Source organism: Lineus longissimus, chromosome 14 (genome assembly GCF_910592395.1).
Source record: "Lineus longissimus chromosome 14, tnLinLong1.2, whole genome shotgun sequence".
Lineage (NCBI taxonomy): Eukaryota > Metazoa > Nemertea > Pilidiophora > Heteronemertea > Lineidae > Lineus > Lineus longissimus.
In genome coordinates this window covers 13,712,250-13,734,051 of record NC_088321.1, presented here as the reverse complement: position 1 = coordinate 13,734,051, position 21,802 = coordinate 13,712,250, and the positions used below count along the sequence as shown (strand labels likewise).

General features: G+C 41.6%; 2 protein-coding genes across 5 annotated transcripts in view; both read right to left on the bottom strand.

The window, feature by feature from the left end:
- Positions 1 to 3,121: 3,121 nt before the first annotated feature.
- LOC135499034 (ferrochelatase, mitochondrial-like) lies at positions 3,122 to 16,187 on the bottom strand. 2 transcript variants are annotated; one of them, XM_064789666.1, is made up of 9 exons: positions 14,913 to 16,187; positions 10,539 to 10,653; positions 9,830 to 9,949; positions 9,333 to 9,554; positions 8,784 to 8,952; positions 7,155 to 7,361; positions 6,835 to 6,999; positions 4,509 to 4,568; positions 3,122 to 4,336 (listed from the first exon to the last, which is right to left on the bottom strand). In XM_064789666.1, exons 2-9 carry the CDS (start codon positions 10,649 to 10,651, stop codon positions 4,139 to 4,141), a joined length of 1,254 nt encoding a protein of 417 aa, XP_064645736.1. In that variant the 5' UTR covers positions 10,652 to 10,653; positions 14,913 to 16,187; the 3' UTR covers positions 3,122 to 4,138. The 2 variants fall into 2 exon arrangements, with proteins under 2 accessions (XP_064645736.1, XP_064645735.1); XM_064789665.1 differs by lacking the exon at positions 14,913 to 16,187 and adding an exon at positions 14,069 to 14,904.
- Positions 16,188 to 16,427: 240 nt separating this feature from the next.
- The window catches only part of LOC135499033 (alpha-1,3-mannosyl-glycoprotein 2-beta-N-acetylglucosaminyltransferase-like), a 31,647-nt gene continuing 26,272 nt past the window's right edge, over positions 16,428 to 21,802 (bottom strand). For all 3 annotated transcript variants that reach the window (XM_064789662.1, XM_064789663.1, XM_064789664.1), the window contains 4 exons: positions 21,454 to 21,558; positions 21,071 to 21,161; positions 20,531 to 20,704; positions 16,428 to 20,176 (listed from right to left, as the gene is read on the bottom strand). In XM_064789662.1, the coding sequence (XP_064645732.1) occupies positions 20,063 to 20,176; positions 20,531 to 20,704; positions 21,071 to 21,161; positions 21,454 to 21,558 (484 nt within the window). In that variant the 3' untranslated portion in view covers positions 16,428 to 20,062. The remainder of the gene's footprint in view (positions 20,177 to 20,530; positions 20,705 to 21,070; positions 21,162 to 21,453; positions 21,559 to 21,802) is intronic.

Below are 21,802 nucleotides of genomic sequence, written 5' to 3'. Positions count from 1 at the left end.
ACAATTTAGACGATGAACTATTTGCAATTTATCATAGCAGCTGCTATCTGTATCATCACGACCATGCCAGAATTATTTTAACCGACAGTTAGGTGCTTTTGGCCAAATTGTACTTTATTTCAAACAGAAACTGGCCTAAACCGAACTCGTCACAACGAGGCAGTTAATAGTGCGCCAACGATTTCTGATAAACGGCACCAGAATATCACGCCGGGGGTCAAGCAGAAAGTAATTTGCAATCATATCTTTCTCACCTCCGCCTGGAGGACAGTTCAATTAGCCAGATGATTGACAGCCGTCAAGACAATTAACCACGTGACATATATGTAACGTGACAGATTGAGTCAATTTGCGTAAATTTGACGCCAGTAGGCGCTGGAGGTGAAGTGTAGGTGGCGGTGACGTGTGAAAGGAAAGATGATCCCTGGGTAAAAAGTCTGCGAAAAATGAGATAATTCTATTATTGTGCAAAGTGCAAGGATTTTATATGATTGGTCTTCCTTGATCCGAAATCAAACTATAGACGAGAGAGTTACGCTTTTTGTGGAGGACACATGCTACTGTTACACCGCTCGGTGTAAAAGTGAATCCTGTCCGAGGATAACTTCCGCTGAATAAAACACCATCTACGATCCTGGCCATGCATCATTGCTGAAACTGGAAGGCCGGTCTAGGTTTTCACGGGCAAGAAAGCAGGTCTACATACTTTCGTACTTGGTGCGATTGGAGTTGGTTCCCACCAGCCCAATAGAGGCGCCAATCCGTTGCACATCTTGTAGTGGATGGGCCAGGCCGGTGTAACATCTGTGGTTGTTCCCCATGTGTCAGTGTTTCCAAACAATAGGCAGCTAGAGAGACCACGACTTTTCAATAGGGGGGATACACAGAAAAACTTGTCAATCTATTTTTGAGCGTTCCCAAACAATGAGGGGAAACACTCAAAAACAGAAACACTCAAAAACATTACACCGGTCTAGGTTCCCACGGGCGAGAATGAAGCAGAGCTAAATGCTTTCGTACACAATGCGAGGTTCACAGGCTCGAGAAAGTGGGGCTAGATCCAAAAGCCAGATGTTTTCGTAGCCGACGCGACAGGAGTTGGTTCTCAGGCTCGAGCACAGGTGCGCCCAATCAAACTTTAGGCTACTGATGTCACGAAATGTTGTAGTTGGTGCGTGACAGAACAACCAAACCATTGACTGGCACGTCACAATCGTCACAGCCTGACAGATGTTATCAAATGTGCGTCGTAGTCGTCTGTAGTACGTCGTCGGAGACCTGTCTCATGTTCTAACTGACATATTCTAGAGTGTTGTTGTCGATAAAACACTTTTACATTACTTGGTCGTTCGTAGATGATTGCGAAACCTGTTTGTATTGGGTCATGATGACCGTTGTTGTGACAGGAGAAAAGATATTGAGAAGAGACCAATTCGTCTGTCACGCGCATACTATGCATGCATTGCATTGCCGCTTTAGCGCCACAAGACTGAAGACAACCTGATTATATAATTCAGCAATGATAGGGAGGTTTCAAAGGAGATGTTTTTACGGGTGTGCTTACGAGGAAGCGAGCAAGTGTGAATTTATAGTAGGAGACAATCCCTTCCAAGAGGTCCCAATTGGAAAATAATGAGGTCAGCTGTACGATTCTTTCGGTTCTATTTGGACTCAACACGATCGTTAGTTTCATGTCGATATTCATAAGCATTTTGAAAAGGTTACCATCCAAATTTGTGCTATTTTCAATCAACTTAATTAAGTTGTGCAAAATTACCCTATCAGGTGACAGCATGAATTCACCTCGGAGATGGATGGCCTTGTTTTGGTCGTCTGCTTTGATGAAAAATTGATTAAATTTATAAAAGCCATGCGTGACCACAAACATTTTCGTCACCATTTCTTTATGATCACCATGGTTACGTATGTCACGAGGCGTATTCGATGAAGTTGGCATGTGTAACCAAATTACGAGCAATTTGAAAATAGTTAATGAAAAAGCAAATCGTAACAAAGTTCTCTATCTTGAGGACACCCCGTCACCAGGTTCCACTATCCAGAGCGCAGTTTTTGACTGGGTCCTCCGACAAGACAAGAGTAATGTTTATGACAGGGTCCTCTGTCTAGAGGGCAGCTTGTGACAGGGTCATCTACCTGGAGGGCAGCTTCTGACAGGGTCCTCTAACTGGAGGGCAGCTTCTGACATGGTCCTCTATCTGGAGGGCAGCTTGTGGCAGGGTCCCCTATCTGGAGGGCAGCTTGTGACAGGGTCATCTACCTGGAGGGCAGCTTCTGACAGGGTCATCTACCTGGATCGAGGGCAGCTTCTGACAGGGTCGTCTTTCTGGAGGGCAGCTTGTGGCAGGATCCCCGATCTGGAGGGCAGCTTGTGACAGGGTCATCTACCTGGAGGGCAGCTTCTGACAGGGTCATCTACCTGGATCGAGGGCAGCTTCTGACAGGGTTCTCTATCTGGAGGGCAGCTTGTGGCAGGGTCCCCTATCTGGAGGGCAGCTTGTGGCATGGTCCTCTATCATGAGGGCAGCTTGTGGCAGTGTCGTCTATCTGGAGGGCAGCTTGCTACAAGGTCCTCTACCTGGAGGACAGGTTGTGATAGGGTCCTCTGAAGGACAGGTTGTGATAAGGGCCTCTACCTGAAGGACAGGTTGTGACAGGGTCATCTACATGGAGGGCAGCTTCTGACAGGGTCCTCTATCTGGAGGACAGGTTGTGATAGGTTCCTCTGTCTGAAGGACAGGTTGTGACAAGGTCCTCTTCCTGGAGGACAGGTTGTAATAGAGTCCTCTATCTGGAGGACAGGTTGTGACAGGGTCCTCTATCTTGAGGGCAACTACCGTTGTACTGGCCAAAACGGTCCTACCCCGGCAGTCTTACCTGCTCTAACAATCGGCACGACATAGTGACGTGTGTAATTTGGCCCCAACCCCTAACTCCCAACCTAGCAGTGCTGCACTCGCCATTACATTGGGCAAGACTCTACGAGTTCGATATTCAGCCAATGTCCTCACTGCGGCATCTTGTCCGTTACAAAAGACAAGATTCACACAGCGTAAAACTGAAGAATACAGACAGCTCTGACATAAACAAAGTCATCGACACCTTGTTATTATCTATAAAATATCAGCTTGTATTTTCTAACAAAATTATACATGTTTTATCATACTATTTCTGAAGCACTAACATACTATTATAACTAAATACCATGCACAACAAAGGGGCATTCGAAGGGAAGAAAAGGTTTAGTCTCTCTCTGCATATGCACCCCCCCCCCCCCCACCCCGAGACTTAATTTGGTTACACATTACCAGATGTACCCAAGACTATTCTTGAAAATTGAGGGATGCTGAGAGAGGGCTTGCTTTGGTGCAAAATTGATGACATAACTGATATGTTTTCAACTGATCTTAATAATGGATGAAGCTTTTGTTAGAAAAAGGCCCATCAAATAGGCAAATATTTGTACCCCCCTGATGAATAGTTTGGTCTCTTTTAGTTTCAAAATACTTTTGCTAAAGTCCCCAAGTCCCGCTTCCTCTTGAGTGGATTTTTTGGCCAAAAAAACTAGACTAGGGCCCCAGCGGTTATCTTAGAATTAAAATAACTAGTTGGCCGGGTCAGTGGGAAACAGTTCCAAGTATTATCAAAAGATGCTAAACGCACCAGAGGCTTATTAATGGATAAAACTGAGCATTGTTTTCCAAAGAAAGATGCCCTAGATATATAGGGCACAAATGTAGAACTGTACAATATATTTGTGGAGAACTAATTAGCTTATTAACACTGCCACCTGCGCGACCTTATCACAATCACTAAATGATAGTGACCTGGACTGATATTTCAAAAATGAATATTGCAACGACGATATATCCTTGCGCTCAAGCCTCCAGAATCTTAAAGACCCTCTAACGTTTAGACTGACCAGATAAATTCAAATCTTACATAACGCAAAAGAAAAGCACAGGAAGGAAGCAGGTGGTCTCTATCAGCTACGTCCAGTAGCGTTCGACGTTACGAGATTCCATCATGGCGCAAAATTCCTCTGGACTTGGGACAAACGTGACGTAGCTGAAAATCACCACCTGGGAAGAAAATTCACTTTTCCACCATGTAGAGTTTCTCAAGTTTTCAGCGCTTTCCGTTGTACTTCAGTGATTTCTTCGCGCTCTTTCATGACGTCTAATAAAGGCTGTTGATTCATGAAAAATTCCTTCATGTGGCCGCAAGTTTCGTTAAGACATCCTGGACACCGGAGGTCGTTCTGTCGAGACCGTGACTGGTTCGTCACGAGATGTTCTTTCACGATGTCAGCAAGTGCCTGAAATGATAGAGGCACTAGATTCAAAACCAGCTAGGAGAGTGGTGTGTTTAAATGCACAACCAGCCAGGCGAAGCTCTTCGGCAAACTGATCAAAGCCTGATCATGCTATCGCCTGCTCATGGCTTATGTCAATTATTGTAAACCGTCAAACAAATCTTGATTTACGTACCTTAACAAAGGTTGGGTTGTCGTTCAGTGACGCAGCTCTGCGGATGCACTTTACTCCAGCCTGAACAAGAAAGACAATAATAAAATCTCGCACAAATACATGTAGTTTTGCCTCTTGTCATCTTGAGTAAAAAAAAAGCAGTACCTTTTTTTTCTTTTTGTACTTCTCATTTATTTGGTGACTCAAGTGGTCAAGAGGATGAACTACTAACTGTATATAGAAACAGGGAAGTCGGTTCAAGGAAATTTGTTTGGGTTGGCTGTAGTGCATATAAAGATGTAAAACAACTGATCTGTTTTCACAAAATGCCATTTCACGAGAAAATAGCACATGCATGGTAAATAGTCTAGCTGGGAAAATTTATCAGTATTGCTAGTAACTGTATAATTAATAAAGGCCTGATATCATCTCGGGCTCATCTATGAACTCCACTTGTTCTAACAGTAATTGGTTTAAAGCGATGAGATTGAGAATTTTAGCAAGCCAGGATATGATGATAATGAAAATATTACATGTATTAAGTTCTTTATAGTGCTTTTCCATGTTTCCCTCTTTGGGAAACCATATCATTATCCCGGTCTCCACAGAAATCAATTGGGGGTTCAAGGAGCAACTGAACTCACTTGAACTCGACCAGTAGGGGAACAAAGCAGTGACTCGGTCGGGAGTCGAACCCACGACCTCCTGATCATGAGGCCGACTCTCTTCCACAGCACTACTGCTGCCCACATGACATATGAATGATTGGCACTGGCTGAAATTAAGCAAAGCTCCCATCCCCTTGAAAATGCTTCGCTGTCAAACTGACAAACAATACAGTGCTTACGCAATGGGTATGCCAATTTCGATCACTGATCGAAAAGCAGAACCTTATACTTGCTGGCCTTGCACTCATTGTTTATCACCAAATGTTCAAAGTCCACGATATAAGCGAAATATAAAACAAGTTTAAGTGACGCCAGGTGTACTTTCATGTGCTGCGTCACTGATATAGGTTGTGTGTCCAAAATAAATGCATGGCAATGGAAGGCAAAAGCTTGAGACATTGGCCTTGTTTGAATGAATTTATACAAATGAGTTTTGAGAAAATCTGACATAAATTTCATATTTTTTTAATAGATACTGTGAATCAATGAGACATTCTGGTGCTAATGCAACCAATACCTCAGTGCATTACAATGTTAAGTCTTATGGGTTTAAAGTGAATTTCGTACGATCAATAGAATGGCCAACGTGCACCTCAGTCGGTTTCAAAGCAATAATGCATCATCATCGAGTTTTTGGAAGGAAGCTTTTTGCGGGCCCTATTGTTCACATGTTCATCTGGGCGAGTCCGGATAATTGATTTGGCCGGACTGATGAAAGGGAAATGAGAATGCGAATGAGATTGTGCATTTTCACCGCTCGAGAAAATGCAGAAAGTAGGCCAAAACGCTGGTTGTGTGAAATCCCCATGAGTGCATGCGACAGTCCCCTGGAAGATTAATTTGGCAAAATGTCGCTGGCCATTCCAAACGTTTGTTTGATTTTTATTTCCAATGAAAAATGTTAAACAAATATTTTGGGATGACGAAGAAGCATACTACAGCCAATCATTTGAGCTTAAATGACAAGATGCATGAGGTGCCTTCTTTAAATACATGGGGAGCCACCTATGAAACAGACCAGGAACTACCATCACAGTTGCAGACGTAACTAGTTCCATTCCTGTTTCATAGGTGACTTGGCCAGTATTTTAAGGAGGGCATATTTTCTCATTGTATCTTGTTCTTTAAGTTCATATTTCTAAGCAAATGCTGCAAAATATGAACTTACTTCTTTATAAATCTATGAACAGAAACAAAATTAATAGGATTTAGCAGAGTATTTTGGAAAGATATGCATGATGTGAACTAACTTTTATTGTTGTTGTAATCTGCACAATCAATGCAGCAAGAAACAATTAAAAGATTGTTTGTCTGCGAGTAACGCTGGTTATTGCTCATCCCTGTATAAGTAACTTATATCAGAGGTCGTAAAGATGACCCCCACAAACAAAATTTTTGTCAAATGTGATAATTACCACTCTGGCTGGTAAGGCATTTTATTAGATTTATTGGCCTAGTGACTCGGAGGGTTATATTGCTTGCCATGGAGTGGCACCAGGTACATGGAACCTTGATTTTGTTACACTTGAAGAAAAGAATTTTGTAATCAGTTTTGTGTGCCACAGCGGTTAGGCACCAATTGGATTTATAGGCCTTGTGAATCTGGAGTCTTTGCTTGCCCTGGAATGGAAACTTCTGTATTCAAACAGTGTCGCATAGTGGCTAAAAAAATACATTACCTCTTGCGCAAGTTCCATGCCGTACTCAAGATCTAATTCATGTAGCGTCTCGATATGATCGCTAGTAAATGCAATGGGAACCAGTAGTATATTCTTCCTACCGTTCTTCGCTAGGCCCTTGATTGCCTCATCGGTCTGAATTCCTAGCCATGGCAGGGGCCCAACCTGGGAAAAAGATGGGAAAAGTTTGAGCAGGTCCTACACTCGGTCTCAAGGCTTGCAGTCATTGTCAATGAGGGTCTGGTGCAAACCTTACTGTTAGCCTAATGACTTTCATAGTTAGGGTTGTTGTCTTTGGCCAGTATTCTCTTTCATGTTACCTTCGACTGCCAGACGAGCCTGTATGGATGCGAATGCCCGATGTAGTCCATCACCCTTGAGACGGTCGCTGCAACTTCTGCTGGATAGGGGTCGCCTCTGTTGACGACTTTCATCGGGAGCGAGTGTGCGGAGAACAAAATGACAACATCGTCCCGATCTTCCTCTGGGAACTTTCCGATCTCCGCAAGGATGTTTTCAGCAAAGGCCTAGAACAAAACGAAGTGGAGAGTGAGTTTCTTCATCTTCTTCTTCTGCATAGAGCCCCAGAGTTTCATGTTTAGAGTTGTTCCATCTGGCCAGTATTCCTTTTTGTTTCTCACGGTCACATCGGGCCAAATAGTTTTACGTGCTATTAAAAGATGACAAATAATGTTTCTGCCCAAAAAAATTGGAAATAGGTCAAACATTTCAGAAAAATATTTATCAATGAAATACAACAGTGGAAGAACAAACATACTGAAGTAAAAAGCTGTCCACTCCTTTAATGCACAATCAGCTATTTTGTACAATGTAGCGGTTAATAAAAACTTAACTGGGGCTATAATTTTACCACTACCTTACTACTACAGTACAACCTCTCTATCAAGGAGACCCTCGGGACTTACTAGTGCTGTCCTTAATAGAGAGGTGTCCTGAATAGAGAGGTCAAATTGAATTGAATGGAGACAAACCGATTTGGAACTTAACCTAGTGTCCTTAATTGAGAGGTTGTCCTTTATAGAGAGGTGTCTGTCAAGGGAGGTTCCACTGTACCAGCAGAAGCCCTTGACCCATATAACTGTTAGGCCTCTGTACTTTATCAGGTGATTCCACCCCAGTTCACTTTCATTGACCCAGATATCGAGCTTATCAAGATTGCTCAAAACTGGTCTAGACAAAGTAGGAAATTGGGGTTACTGTACAGAATTATAATGTCTTTGAAATGTCGATGAAATAATGATTTGAAGGTTCTTGTCAGCCAGTTGGTAGCACTGGGTGAGGTTTTTCCTTTTTCTCTTAGCGGACACCTTTCAATTAAGGACAACCTCTCTATTAAGGACACTAGTTTTGGTCCCAAATTGGCTGTTTCCATTCAATATGACCTCTCTTATCAGGACACCTCTTTATTTAAAACAGCACTTGACAATCCCGGCGGTGTCCTTAACAGAGAGGTTCTACTGTATTTTTAGATACCGTGTACCTGGACTTTCAAATTGCAGATGAATGTAACATTGCGTTTGAATGTTGTATTCGGTGTACCCCCATTTCGCCTACACCCATTTCGCCTATTCACCATTTCGCCTCTACCCATTTCGCCTATACCCATTTCGCCTATTCACCATTTCGCCTGTACCCATTTCGCCTACACCCATTTCGCCTATTCACCATTTCGCCTATCCACCATTTCGCCTATACACCATTTCGCCTATACCCATTTCACCTATTCACCATTTTGCCTATCCACCATTTCGCCTATACACCATTTCGCCTATACCCATTTCGCCTATTCGCCCATTTCGCCTATTCACCATTTTGCCTATTCATCTTTTCGCCTACACAAAATCTTCAAAAATTAGAGTGTAATTTCCTCATGATTTAGACTATGGGACTTAGTTTTAGGTTCAAATGCAAAATATAATTTTTTTTACCTGAACCATGCCAGGGTGCGTCGGCCACCTGTCAATTACACTCCAAATCATATCGGTCGACTCCTTGCGTTTTTTATAATGGCGGAAAATGGCGTTGAGGCTACTTCCTGTTGTCGAACAGCTGTATTGTGGGTATTGAGTAAACGCAACTGCTCTCTTGATGCCATCCCTGGAAAGAGAGCACAGGCAGTATGATTTTGGGGACAAACAAATTTAATTCTTCCATTCATACAAGATAAGTTGCGACTTATTCATGTCCTTATCAAAAAGATTTCTTTCCTATCTTTATTGTTTTAGATAGAATATTTTTTACCATTTCAGAAGCTTGAGCAAGATAGTTTGACTAAGTCATGTAAGTGACATGTAAGAGAGAAAAGCAGCCCTAGTACAACTCCATGGCTGCTCAGACAGTAGCGACAACTAGGATAACGGAAACAACGCCACACAATGCAGTGGACTTTCCTTGCACTGTGTCATGACGTCATGAGCGCCAGGCTATCGTAGCATAGATAATGGGACGTAGATAGCGCCAAAGTCAAGTGGCCTTACCTTTCCATTTCTTCCAACGCCTCCTCCGTCAACGGGTGAACGTAACGAAACCCGACATAAAACTTATGCGGCGCCGTCTCGGGGCTGATCTGATCGAGGAGCTTAACCATCCCTGCGCCTTGGCGCTCAGTCCACATCTTGATGGGGGAACCACCACCTATCTTACGATACTGCTCGATTATTTTCGGCGTGCGCCGCTTGGCGATAAATTTTGATAATTGGCTGAAGAGGAAAGAGAGACTTGATCATGACAACACTTAACAGGGGCAATGAACAGGCCTTGTCACTACCCCGGGAAAGTTTGCTGGGTTTTCTCAGAGACGGATACAAATATTGCATACTTCCTATCCCTAAATGCAACGCAAGGGCTGTCATACATTTTTTGCAGCATAATCTACATCAGAGACCTTTAGGAGCAGGCGAAGTCGAGGAGAGGTTGCAACGCCCTAAACAGAAATAGACGAAAACTGCAGCGATACGCATTCTGCCAGTCTCACCTTTGAGCCGGAAGAGGTATGATATCCTTGTCTGAGAACAACCGCAACAGAAAATCATGGACGTGTTCTAGTTTCTCTGGGCCACCCATGTTCAGCATAACGATCCCAGTTCGAGGTTTCCTGAAAGAAATTTGAAAATTTACATAAAACTAAAAACAAGAATTCACATGATTTACAGAAAAAAATCGATATTAATTTGGTGAAACGTGAGCCAAATCAAATAAAAAATAACAGCCAGACAAATGGCCAATTACTTTTTTTATAACAATTATTGTTGATTTGATAGACACCTTTTCAACAACATTATGTTTGACCTGGAATGCCTGACATGAATTCCCGAACACAGTGCCCAACTCCAGCATGTTTACAATGTAATTTGTCTCCCAAGCCCAGTCAAGGTGCCTTTCAATAGGACTTTGTATTGTAAAGCTTCATGCAGGCCACAGGGTGCCCTTGTATAAACAGCTGTACATGTCTATGTGTACTCAGACCAGATCAAAAATTATAAGTAAACACCATTTCATGAGAAAATGGTACTTGGATTTTTTATGATTGCACACAGAAAATGCAGCTTTGTAAACTAAAATGGTAATATTCCACTTTCATTTTCATGAAAAACTAGGATCTGGCCAGCTTTTCTCTAAATTGAATGTCACTCAACACTAGTAGTAGACTTTTGTTTTCACTGCCTCATTTAGCTTTGACTTACTTGTCAGACTGATCTGAATACGACTGACAACAAGCAGTGGACGTCTGGAAGCAGCGAAGCGATGTATTATTCACTCCGACGCTGGAGAAGAGGTGTCGAAGTCGATGGGCCATCGCTGCAAAGAAAAATCACGAGAAACTGCTCATTCAAAATCGAAGGATATTGATAGAATATCTGTGCAATATTTCAAAATTTGCCACGAGTCAACATTATTACAAAATCTATCACAGATTGTCTTCAAATCCTGACCTGGCACCTTCCTATTCTGTAATGCATGTATTCATCATGTATTCGGTATCATCAGCCGCAGAAAAAAATTGTGAATTTCAAGGAGGCCTATGGTTACATTCAAAACTAGTGCATTGTTTATTGCAGTTCAATGATTTTTCACTTATAAATCCTGTTTAGAAAAGTCACGGTCCGGCTAGAAACCATTTTTGTATGAGAAACAAACAAAAATACCCAAGTTGTTCCTTTAAGGTCAGGTGGCCCTCTCTATACTATAGAAACAATTTACAAAAATCTACAGCAAAGGTAGGATGGCTCTTCCAAGGTGGGGTGGTAAACTGCCAAGGTACATGTAGGGTGGACCGCCCTGACAAAATGACCTTGTGATGAACACTCGTGTTCACCGACCGACCGACTGAAAAAACATTTCCGACCAAGTGTTCACTGACTGACTGACTGAATTCAAAAACATTTCCACCAATAACATTGATAAAAGGCAGCTAAGGTCAATAAATTGGTTACAAAACAAGCCATCGTTGGGAAGTTCAGTAGGCAAAAGGTCAATTGTTAGTAGTATTAGTAACCTCTCACCTGACCTGGTTATGGACTGCCTCCCACTTTGACCAAAATATTTATTAAAAAATGTATCTCTCGAGAATACATGAAGGTACACAGAATCGAATGGACAGACAGAGCAACAGCCTCTTTTCGTGAAAATATCTCTGTACTAAAAAAACTATGAATGAACTGATGATTGAGAGCAGAAATAATAACGTGATATTGAGGCCATCCTTAGCAAATTGTTTGCTTGATGTAACATCAACTCAGCTTCAAACACTCCAGGTTATGTAGGTAGGGACACTCTTTTTTTATAACAAACAGAACTGCAAAACAACAACATTTCAACAATGTTTAAAGGCCTACGCCATTTTGGTAAAAATTTTCAATCAGTTTCAAATTGCGTAAATGAAATATTAGGCCATGGGACGAGTGGCAAAAATGTGTCTAGAAAAAGGATTCCGTTTGACAAATTAGCGGGCAAATTGAAAACAGTCGTTTTTGGGTAATATGGGGATGCTGATTTCAAAAATCTATTTTTCTCCCGCGTAAAGTTGCACATTAAGTCAGAAATGAGACCCTTAATAGGGCCTAATGGTTCCAAAGTAGGGGTCAAAAAGTTGATGTCATCGAAACATGTCAACATGGGTAACAAAATGAAGGTCTACGGGTGTACTTTAACATTGCATAGTTTTTGGCCCCCTTAACGAACCGTGGGACCCCCAGGGAGGGTCAAAAAGGGCAAAAGTGGTAACTTTGACCCTGTCCCACGATCTTCACAGGGACTATAAATGGATAAAATATGTTTTATTTGACAGTAATCGTATAGACCTTCAAAATGATTGATACCCATGACAACACTCTCGGGGTAAGGGTTGCCAAGATAGTAATTTTGACCCCTTTTTAGGCTCCAAATTTAAGATCTCGAAAACCTTTTGCCCAAGGGTGTCGTCATGGGTATCTATGAAAAGGTCTATGTGAGTACTGTCGAATAAAACAGTTTTTATCCACATGCGGTGCCCATGAAGCTCATTGGAGGCGGTCAAAGTTACCACTTTTGCCCTTTTTGACCCTCCCTGGGGGGTCCCACGATTCGTTAAGGGGGCCAAAAACTATGCAATGTTAAAGTACACCTGTAGACCTTCATTTTGTTACCCATGTTGACATGTTTCGATGACATCAACTTTTTGACCCCTACTTTGGGACCATTAGGCCCTATTAAGGGTCTCATTTCTGACTTAATGTGCAACTTTACGCGGGAGAAAAATTGATTTTTGAAATCAGCACCCCCATATTACCCAAAAACGACTGTTAATTTGTCAAACGGAACTTCACATTTTTCATACTCGTCCCATAGCCTATATGTACTAAATGCAAATTTCAACAATGGTGTCATTGTCACAGTACAGTACTTAAACATAGATATAAAGTGTCATTTAATTCATATAAATGCATAATAACTGCACCACAGCATTGATCCTGGACCACCGGTGTACACCTTACCCCTAAGAAATGAAGAAAAAAACAAACAAAAAAGAAGATAACAATTTCAATTAAAAAAGTGTGTTCAGAATCTGATTCCAACAATTTTTCAAGGATCCTCTTCATGCCAATGACGAGGTGACATGGTACAAGTAGGGTTACAACCATACATCAAAATATTCAAACAAGTACGCCCTGATATGCCATCCAGTCTGTATGGTTGGCCAACAATGTTTTTTCCGGCACTGAAGGGCACCTTCACCATGCAGCCTAATTTTAATGCACTCAAAAACAAGTGCATTGCTGTACTGGTGCAGAATCTGTGTCAATGTTATTCAGCCATTATTGAATAATGGCATGAAAAAACTTCATTTAAATCTATTCATGCCAGCAATGGTATGATTATGATAAAACTGTTTATTAACCGAGTTGACCACAATTCATAAACAATAATCAAATTCAAATAGTTTATATAAACAGAGAAAAAAATGGACGTTTTACATCAACTGGTGAATCACAGAGTTCCGAGACTTTAGTACCAAAAATTGATTTGCATTGGTATATCTTTTTGCCACGCTCAACAAGGGTGAGGTTTAATACACAGAAAGCTAGTTCTACCAAAATATAAAGCCTGCGATCACCCCATTTCGACTGGATGTAAGTAGCGAAGACATACAGCACCAACTTCACACCAAGCACCTAGCATGATGGTCTCTGATGGTTATGTAAAATGACAAGACCTCCCTCAAAATAGAGTGCAGTGACGATATCGTGACATTGATTTGAACGAGCTGATTGAAAAAAACAATCATGACGTATATTCGTGCGTGCGGGCGCCATAATCTATTTAAAATATTTTTTTGTATAATATTATTTTTTTACTGTGCGTTTGCATAATAGCATTTCTCAGATATTTTCTGGACAGACCAAACGTTTTGGCATCCCAAAAACAAAAATCTGACAAAATCGGTAGGATTCTCATGCCTGCAACTCACCTACGTCGGTAAATTTTTTTGCAAGCCTGTTAGTGTTTGCACAGACCTTGTGAACAAAACATTTTTTTGAGACGCACTGTATCAGTGTATGTATATTGTGCACATTGTGACGTGCAATGATTGACCTTGGTGAACAAAACTCGATATTACTTTTGATCGCCATCGAGTTCCACACTCAAATTTAGCATGCAAATAGTATTCAATACGACAAATACAATACGTAGCTGACACTTTCGAAATATGTTTTAGTAATTGCCGAAAACTTACGTAGAATCATGCCAACTCGAAAAGTATTGCCGGCGACGGCCATCTTGAAAGTTTACGTAAAAACTCCCACAATGCCCAGCGCGTCAAAACAAAAGACAAACGCCTTAGCAGCGGAACCACGCCTACCACGCCTAGCAACTGAATGGTGGGAAAAAGCAAGGATGAACGTGAAAATTGACTCGAAAATCATTATATTCGCCTCGGTTTGGTTTCTTTGTCTTAAATTCTGGGGTAAGTTCATCCTTCATTAAATGTGTATATAGCAGTATCGAATTCTAGGCGGTTTACGTGACCCAACATTGTTTTATTTGAAAAAGCGCGCAACTTAAATTTGCCGTTTTATTAATTTTGCAGGAGGGGTGTCACCAAAGAGCATAAACATAGAGTTTCATCACGTTGAACACTTTTCTTCTGATGGTAAGTACCGGTGTGACAGCGGATATAGTCCCCCTGGAGTCATAGTCCGGTAGCATTGTATTTGATCAAATAAGCAGCATGATCTATTGTACCGCTAACCCTAACCAAAACATTTAGCAATGCGGGCTATTGTTACACGGACTATCAGCCCTAGGACTTCTATCCCTTGCACACCTGAATATAGGAATTAGGAGATCAAGATTGAAGAATTACGCATCGATCATGCTCAGGTTTAACTGCCGATTGTGAGTTATGATTCCGGGCTATACGATGCATCTTTAGACTCCCATGCGTCATCCTAATTATATCTCTTTTTGAGGGACGAGGCCGGTCCACTGCGTCCGGAGTGTAGGCCTACGATATTTCTTGCATCTTGCTTTCTACCTCCCCCTGCTAGCTACGCCGTTGGTAATGAAAGCCATCTTACTTTAATCCCCTGGCAGATGACTTTCTCGACTCAGCACCCAGCAGACTGAAGCGAGCGGCCGACTCGGATTGGCTGGTGCATGACAACGTCAGAGAGAAACGTAATGCTAAGAAGAAAGCTGAAAAAGCGACTACAAGTCCGAAACCACCGGCAAATTCTGACGAAGCAAGGGCACAGGAACTGAAGGCAAGTTTTCAAGAAATAATACGTTCTCAAACGAGTTCCTTCCTGTCGGCATTGGACAGTTACAGTCAACCTCTCTACTTTGCCAAACCCCTACTCTACAACTCTCACCTCTCTACTATCACTTGCCGAACCACCATACTACATAGAACTTCCTCCTCTTTGCTATAACTCACTGGCTCTCCACTATCACCTGCCAAACATATCATCTTTACTATAACTTCCTCCTCTTTACCACAACTTCCTAAACCTCTCAACTTTCACTTCCCAAACCTCTTTACTATAACTTCCTCCTCTTCAGCATAACTTCCTAAACCTCAAAACATTCACTTGCCAAACCTCATTTCTTCAGCATAACTTTCTAAACCTCTCTACTATCATTTCCAGGCCCAAGCAGAGAAACTGAAAGCAGAGGAAGCAGTTGACAAAAACAAAACTATGATGATGGGAATAGTCTTTACTATAACTTCCTCTTCTTCAGCATAACTTCCTAAACCTCAAAACATTCACTTGCCAAACCTCATTTCTTCAGCATAACTTTCTAAACCTCTCTACTATCATTTTCAGGCCCAAACAGAGAAACTGAAAGCAGAGGAAGCAGTTGACAGAAACAAAACTGTGATGATGGGAGTACTCTTTGGCATCGCCATCTTAAAAGTGGTTATTACTGTCATCGTCTGCGTCAAATGTTACCAAAAATGCTGCAGCGTTGCAGCGAAAGTTGGTGACCCTAGAAAAGTGAAAAAAAGACTTTTGAACAGAACGGTTGCGTACGTACCGGGTGTCCGAGTCGCCGATGACGGAAAGGTGGAGTGTTATCAGCCGACGGGTGAAGAGATGCAGGCGGTGGCCGACGGCATTGGCGAGGTGACAGGCGGGAAATATGGTAAAGGAAAGTTAGGCGGGAGGGCGGGCCGTGTGCTGGAAGGTGGAGCTGCAGTGATGGGTGGTGGAGGTGGAGCTGCAATGATGGGTGTTGGAGCTGGAATGATGCGTGGTCGTGGAAGCCGCAGAGGCAGAGGCGGATTTCAAGGAAGAGGCGGATTTCAAGGAAGAGGAATGGGAATGAGAGGCAATGAAATGGGAAACATGAACTATTAAAGACCAAAAAATAAAACGTCCATCAACAAACAATCCAAAATCTTTTCTGAAATCGTAATGCTCTTCTTTCACCCCTAAATACAACGGTCACAAAACATTAGGTGGGTGTCTATTTCAGTGACATCCATTGAAAAGCCATATTGCATTCAATTTTAACACTTAGTATGTTTTCCTGTGTCACTGAATAAGGCCTTGTCCTCTAAAAGGGTTAACAAAATAAAACCAACTCAATTTTTCTATAGAAAATAGTGATAATTTAATTTTCACACTTATTACTTACAATGTTTGGTTGAAAAATCTCATCGAAACCACAGAGTAGAAGAAGACATGTTCTTGATCTACACTGCTGTTAACCCTTTAGATCCTGGGATATTTTTATGCGTTTCCCCATATTTCCTTGGATATTTCAGCAATTTTTCTACCAAAAAGACCCCCCAAAGCACCCTAGTACAAGTCAGCCACTAAATTTCTACATTACTTCATCAATATATCCCTTACCAGCCGAAAAAACGGCCTCAAGTTTCATTGCTTGAATATAGATGGCGATGGTGTCGCTCGAGACTAGGTACATTTTGGCGGGCGGCGAGGGGCCGGTCAGGGATATATCGATGAAAGTCAGTGGCCGGATAATGCCGGCTGGGATCTAAAGGGTTAAATTACAATTTGACGATATTTAGGCCGTGGGGGATTTCCTTTATGAGATAGTGGTTGACGCGTTTCCCCAGGGCTTGAAGTAAAGCAGCATCGAACGCGGTTGTGAATTGGATAGGTGACCTGCGCGTATAAAACACTGGCGATCCTTGGTTGTCCAATCATTACAGCTCAGGTAGATCGAAGATGAAGACGTCAAATTGAAGCACAAACAAAGAAGTTTGGAGTTTTTCTTGAAATGAACTGTTATTCTGTGATCACTTGATGAAACTCCAACACTGTGATGTTTCATTGGTGTTTAACCATTTTTTTTCCATCTTGGGACACCCATTCACTAGCCAATCGGTGATTGCCAAACTTTGTAAACTGTACGCACCATTCTTTTTGACACGCTCTGTACATTGATATCCAATATTCAGAAAACAATATCAAATTTGAAGTCAAATTCAAATTTGAATCACATAGAATCACATAGGACTGTACAAAATTTATCAACCTTTACTCTATCTGAGCCAATTTTACATATGGGGGCATTCAAATAATTTCAAACCCACCTTTACAACTGTTCAAAATTAGTAGATGCCCCCTGACTTAAAGAAATTTTCATAAATTGCAAAAAATGAAACGACATGGAAATTTTTCAGTTTGCAGTATGTGGAACTAAAGTCAAATCTGTTCATCTCGTAAACAAAACATCAGCCTCAGAACTACACTGTTACAATCACTCTACTGACTAACACACCTGTTCAATGAAAATAAACTTCCCCACTTCATGCAAAATATCATAGCTGGGCAAGTTCATTTCAGCAGAGTGGGGGGGGGGGGGGGGTTTGCAGATAACAGAAAACATACGCGGTTTTTGATAATACAACTATCGGTAAATACACTATACTCCACTATAGTCCATTCGTAAATCAATTGATATCTCCAAATCGTTTGGGGCTCAGGAGGCCGAACTACTTACTAGTCGGATTTCATTGTACCGTATTTGATGGTGTATAAGTCGCACCTTTTTACATTGAAAAATTCTGCCGAAGTGGGGGGTGCGACCTATATACGGAAGTGCGACTTATACACCAAAGGCCCGTGAACGGCGAAATGACGCAACCCAAAAATTTGGATTTTATTGATCCTTGCCTCAGGGCCCAACAGGATTCTAGGAATTCAGTATTCTCTGGTCAGTAATTTTCTTCAGCGAAGTCCAATGGTCATTTTGAGGGTCATAACATTTACGAATGGACTACAGTGGCTTTTACTTTTGGATACATTACTCTAGATTTACTGATCTAAGATACCTTCATTGAAGAGCAAGTGAATATCAACTGGATATCACTATGGAGACTCATCTATCCAGGTAGATTGATAGTTTGACAGTTTATAACCTGATAACTCTGAGTTATCAGGGAGTTATCAGGTTATTAACTGCCCAACTATCAACTGGATAACTTGCCACCAAGCTGAAACGAATTCGGCAAACGGAAATCTCTTTTACTAACTTACTGGCCTTGAAAAGCCAGATCAAAGTATATGACGCCGCCCCAGATACCAAATAGATTTACAGTGATACACTTCCTTTCAACAAAGCGCTACATATTTTGGTGTCAAAAAGTCGAGGATGCACCTGGGCCGGGTTGTTGAAAACAGGTTTTGTCAGTAACGCTGGCGTTAACCTAACTTGACGTTAAGTCTAAGGGCTTAACTGAAGGAGATAACGCCAAGTTATTTAACGCCAGCGTTAGTGACAAAATTTGTTTTGAAGAACTGGGCCCAGGTCAGGAAACATATTTTCGCTGGCCATTTCCAGCAGCTTTGGGATCTTTATGGATTGACATGAGTTTAAAGCCACTGCCCTTTGTGGTATCTCAGCTATCTAAAAGTCATTCGTTGAATTCAGCAACTTCATCTAGTAATGAATGCGCTAATATCAGTTCGGGAAAATCCGTAATACGAAACGTTTCGATGATATGAAACATTGGGGTCAAAGTTTTAGAATTCCCTAACATACGGGACCGTCAGGTTTCAGATTTTCGAAACTTAACGGAGCTCGGAACGAAAATTAAAATGAAATACGCATGCAAAAATTACAAATAAACCGCTTAGAAAAGCAATTCAATGATAGCAAATGAGTAAAAAACCGTAATGATTAAGTTTTTGACAAATTGACCACAATCCAAGCTAAAAACATCTGAAAATCAAGATTTAAAAAAAATCCGCCATCAAAACAATTCCTCCCCGGTAAAACGGAAGATCGTATGTGCTGCCACCTAAAACAAGAACACACTACTAACATTGAGGTTTCGTAGTTTGGAAACATTTCGGAGATACGAAACCTGAATGTTTTGGAGATCCGAAACGTTCCCTTAAAACGGATTTTCCCGAACTGATATGATTTTCTGGATTCCACATAAAAGATGTACCAATATATCAAAAAATATATTCACACGAAAAGCAAAACACTCAACAAACATTCGCAAACTTCCCTAAAATACACAAATAGAATGACCCACTTTGTCTTAAATAAATGGATTGGGTCATTCCATTTGTACAGTGGGGAATATGACTATTTATGACTATTTATGACTGACTTAAAGATTGATGATAATGTTTGTCATGTTTTCTCGCGAGGAGCGCACTAAAGCAAAACCTGGTTGTAAAATTTCGCTATCTCAACAAAGCAGTCTCAGCACTATCCTTTCACTTGGTCAACAACCCAACATGCTCAGAAATATCCAACACCATTGAGAACCTTTGGACTAATAAATTATCCCCCTTAACGTCTGATTGCCTTCACCACCAGCACATAATAACGAAACCAGGCAAAATGCTCATGGTCAGCAGTAGAAAATTCAAATCTCCATAAGTGCTGAGTCATCAAAATCGAAAACTTCCTCCCCATCACCAGATATCCATATTCGCCCAGGAGAGAAGTTTCCCAACTTGACGAGGTAGGCCTCCGCACAGAGATGGGAAACTGAGGGAAGAAGGAAGTCCCCCCTATCATGGTGGAAATAAGTTCCACTCATGGCATGATCTACAAAAAAAAACTGTCTTCACCTGTTATATACCTGTCACCTTATAAGAGGTCTGGCCAACTCGGTAATATGGAACGCCAATCTGTTCCTCGACAAATTGAGAAACTGAAACTCCGGGTCGATATCGCCCTGAATTATGAAACTAAGTACCAGTACCAGCATGCCCAATGAGTATTTAAACTATCACGTCCATGACCGATCATATCCTTTCCAATTCGCTGGTGGAGACAGATAGATACGTTTACCATTCCTCATAAAACTAACTACGCCTCGGTAACCCATCCGAGGCACTCCAGACTGAAAGAAATGGAAGGAGAAATCAGCACATTTTCACACAGTTTCGTAGTTTTTGCTGAAATGTTACATCACAAGTGCAGGGATGTGAAGCTGTGCACAGCAAAAAACCTGAATAATGCTCCATGCGGAAAGGTTGCCCTAAGAACTGCCCTTACCTGTAAAACTATGCCTATGAAATGTTTATTTTTGATTCAATTTTGAAAGTTCACCACCGAGCCGAGGCATAGATCTCTCGACGTACTGCATGACAGGAGAGACCCCTATTGGCACCTTTGTGTAACTTTATCTTGCCTACCTGGCTCCTGCCCGTAGTCTCTTGGCCGACTGTTTCCAAATCTGCCACAGACAACCTACCTTTAAATCGTCCATAATCCCAAGTTTTTTCGCCATGTTTTTGAACTCGGCTTTAGTTGTGTATTCTAATCGGATAGACACTGATCCACTTGGTATTTGATTCAGAATGACTTGCGTTAAACTGAGCAATGGACTGCTGTACACTTTTTTGGCGAAGAGCTCATCGAAGTTCTCCTGGAAGTGGAGTTAGGAAAGGTGTTGTAAACAATGCAGAATCTCACTAACTCCACAGAGTGTACATCATATTTGGAACAATTTCAAATTTTTTTGAAAGTGTGGTATTTTTGGCCGATTTTCACCATTTTTTACCGAAAAAGGTGTGGCAGACCCAACCCCACCCTTTCAGGTAAAAAAATATTCAATTTGGATGCCCCAGGCCAGAGAAACAATTTAAAACACGTTACAGTTGCTGGGGACATCTGGTGTCGTCTGGAGTAACTAAAATACCTTAAAACTTTAGGTTGTACATGTACGAGAGTTAAATAAAAATAATAATAATAAAACGATATTTGTATAGTTAATAGAAATTTGTAACTTTACCTTTTTTAAGAATGATAAATCTAACTTCGTGAAAGGCACATGGCGTGTGTTCAACTTGATGAACTTCAGATGTTTCTCAAAATACTGTCCCCTGAAATGCCAAGAAGAGAAGTTGTTTAACAGGAATGACCCAAAATGTGTTCTAGAACCTCTCTATCAAAGGACACGCTCTGGACTGAGAAGTGATGTCCTTAATAGAGAGGTGTCCTGACTAGGAAGATCAAATTGAATGGAAACAACCAATTTGGGACCAAAAGAAGTGCTGTCCTGAATAGAGAGGTGTCCGCTAAGGGAGAGGTTCCACTGCAGTTGGAAGGCATGAAAGAGAGAGAGAACAGGACTTAGGCAACCTGACGTGAGGGAAAATAGATACATGTACTTACTTGCTAACCCCTATTTTTCCAAAGGTACTTGTTCTACTAATCTCCGGTCGTATACAAGCTCGCTCTTGTCTCTGGTCGGGATGTCTCATCCAGTCATCCCAAAAACTGAAATGAAGATACGAGAATCATGAGGAAACCAGCCCTGTAAAAATTATCTCCTAACCATCCCCCACCAACTAATGGAAAATGCCTTAGATGCCGGGGGGGGGGGGGGGGGGGGATGGATATTTGATGAGGGGAGAGTTTCTGAGGAATAGTTTATTGACTTTAGCTCTCAGCTTATCTGAGCCAGGTAACCTCCTGCTGAGTTGCCGGACCAAAGGCTGAGGTCAACATATGTTGTTACATA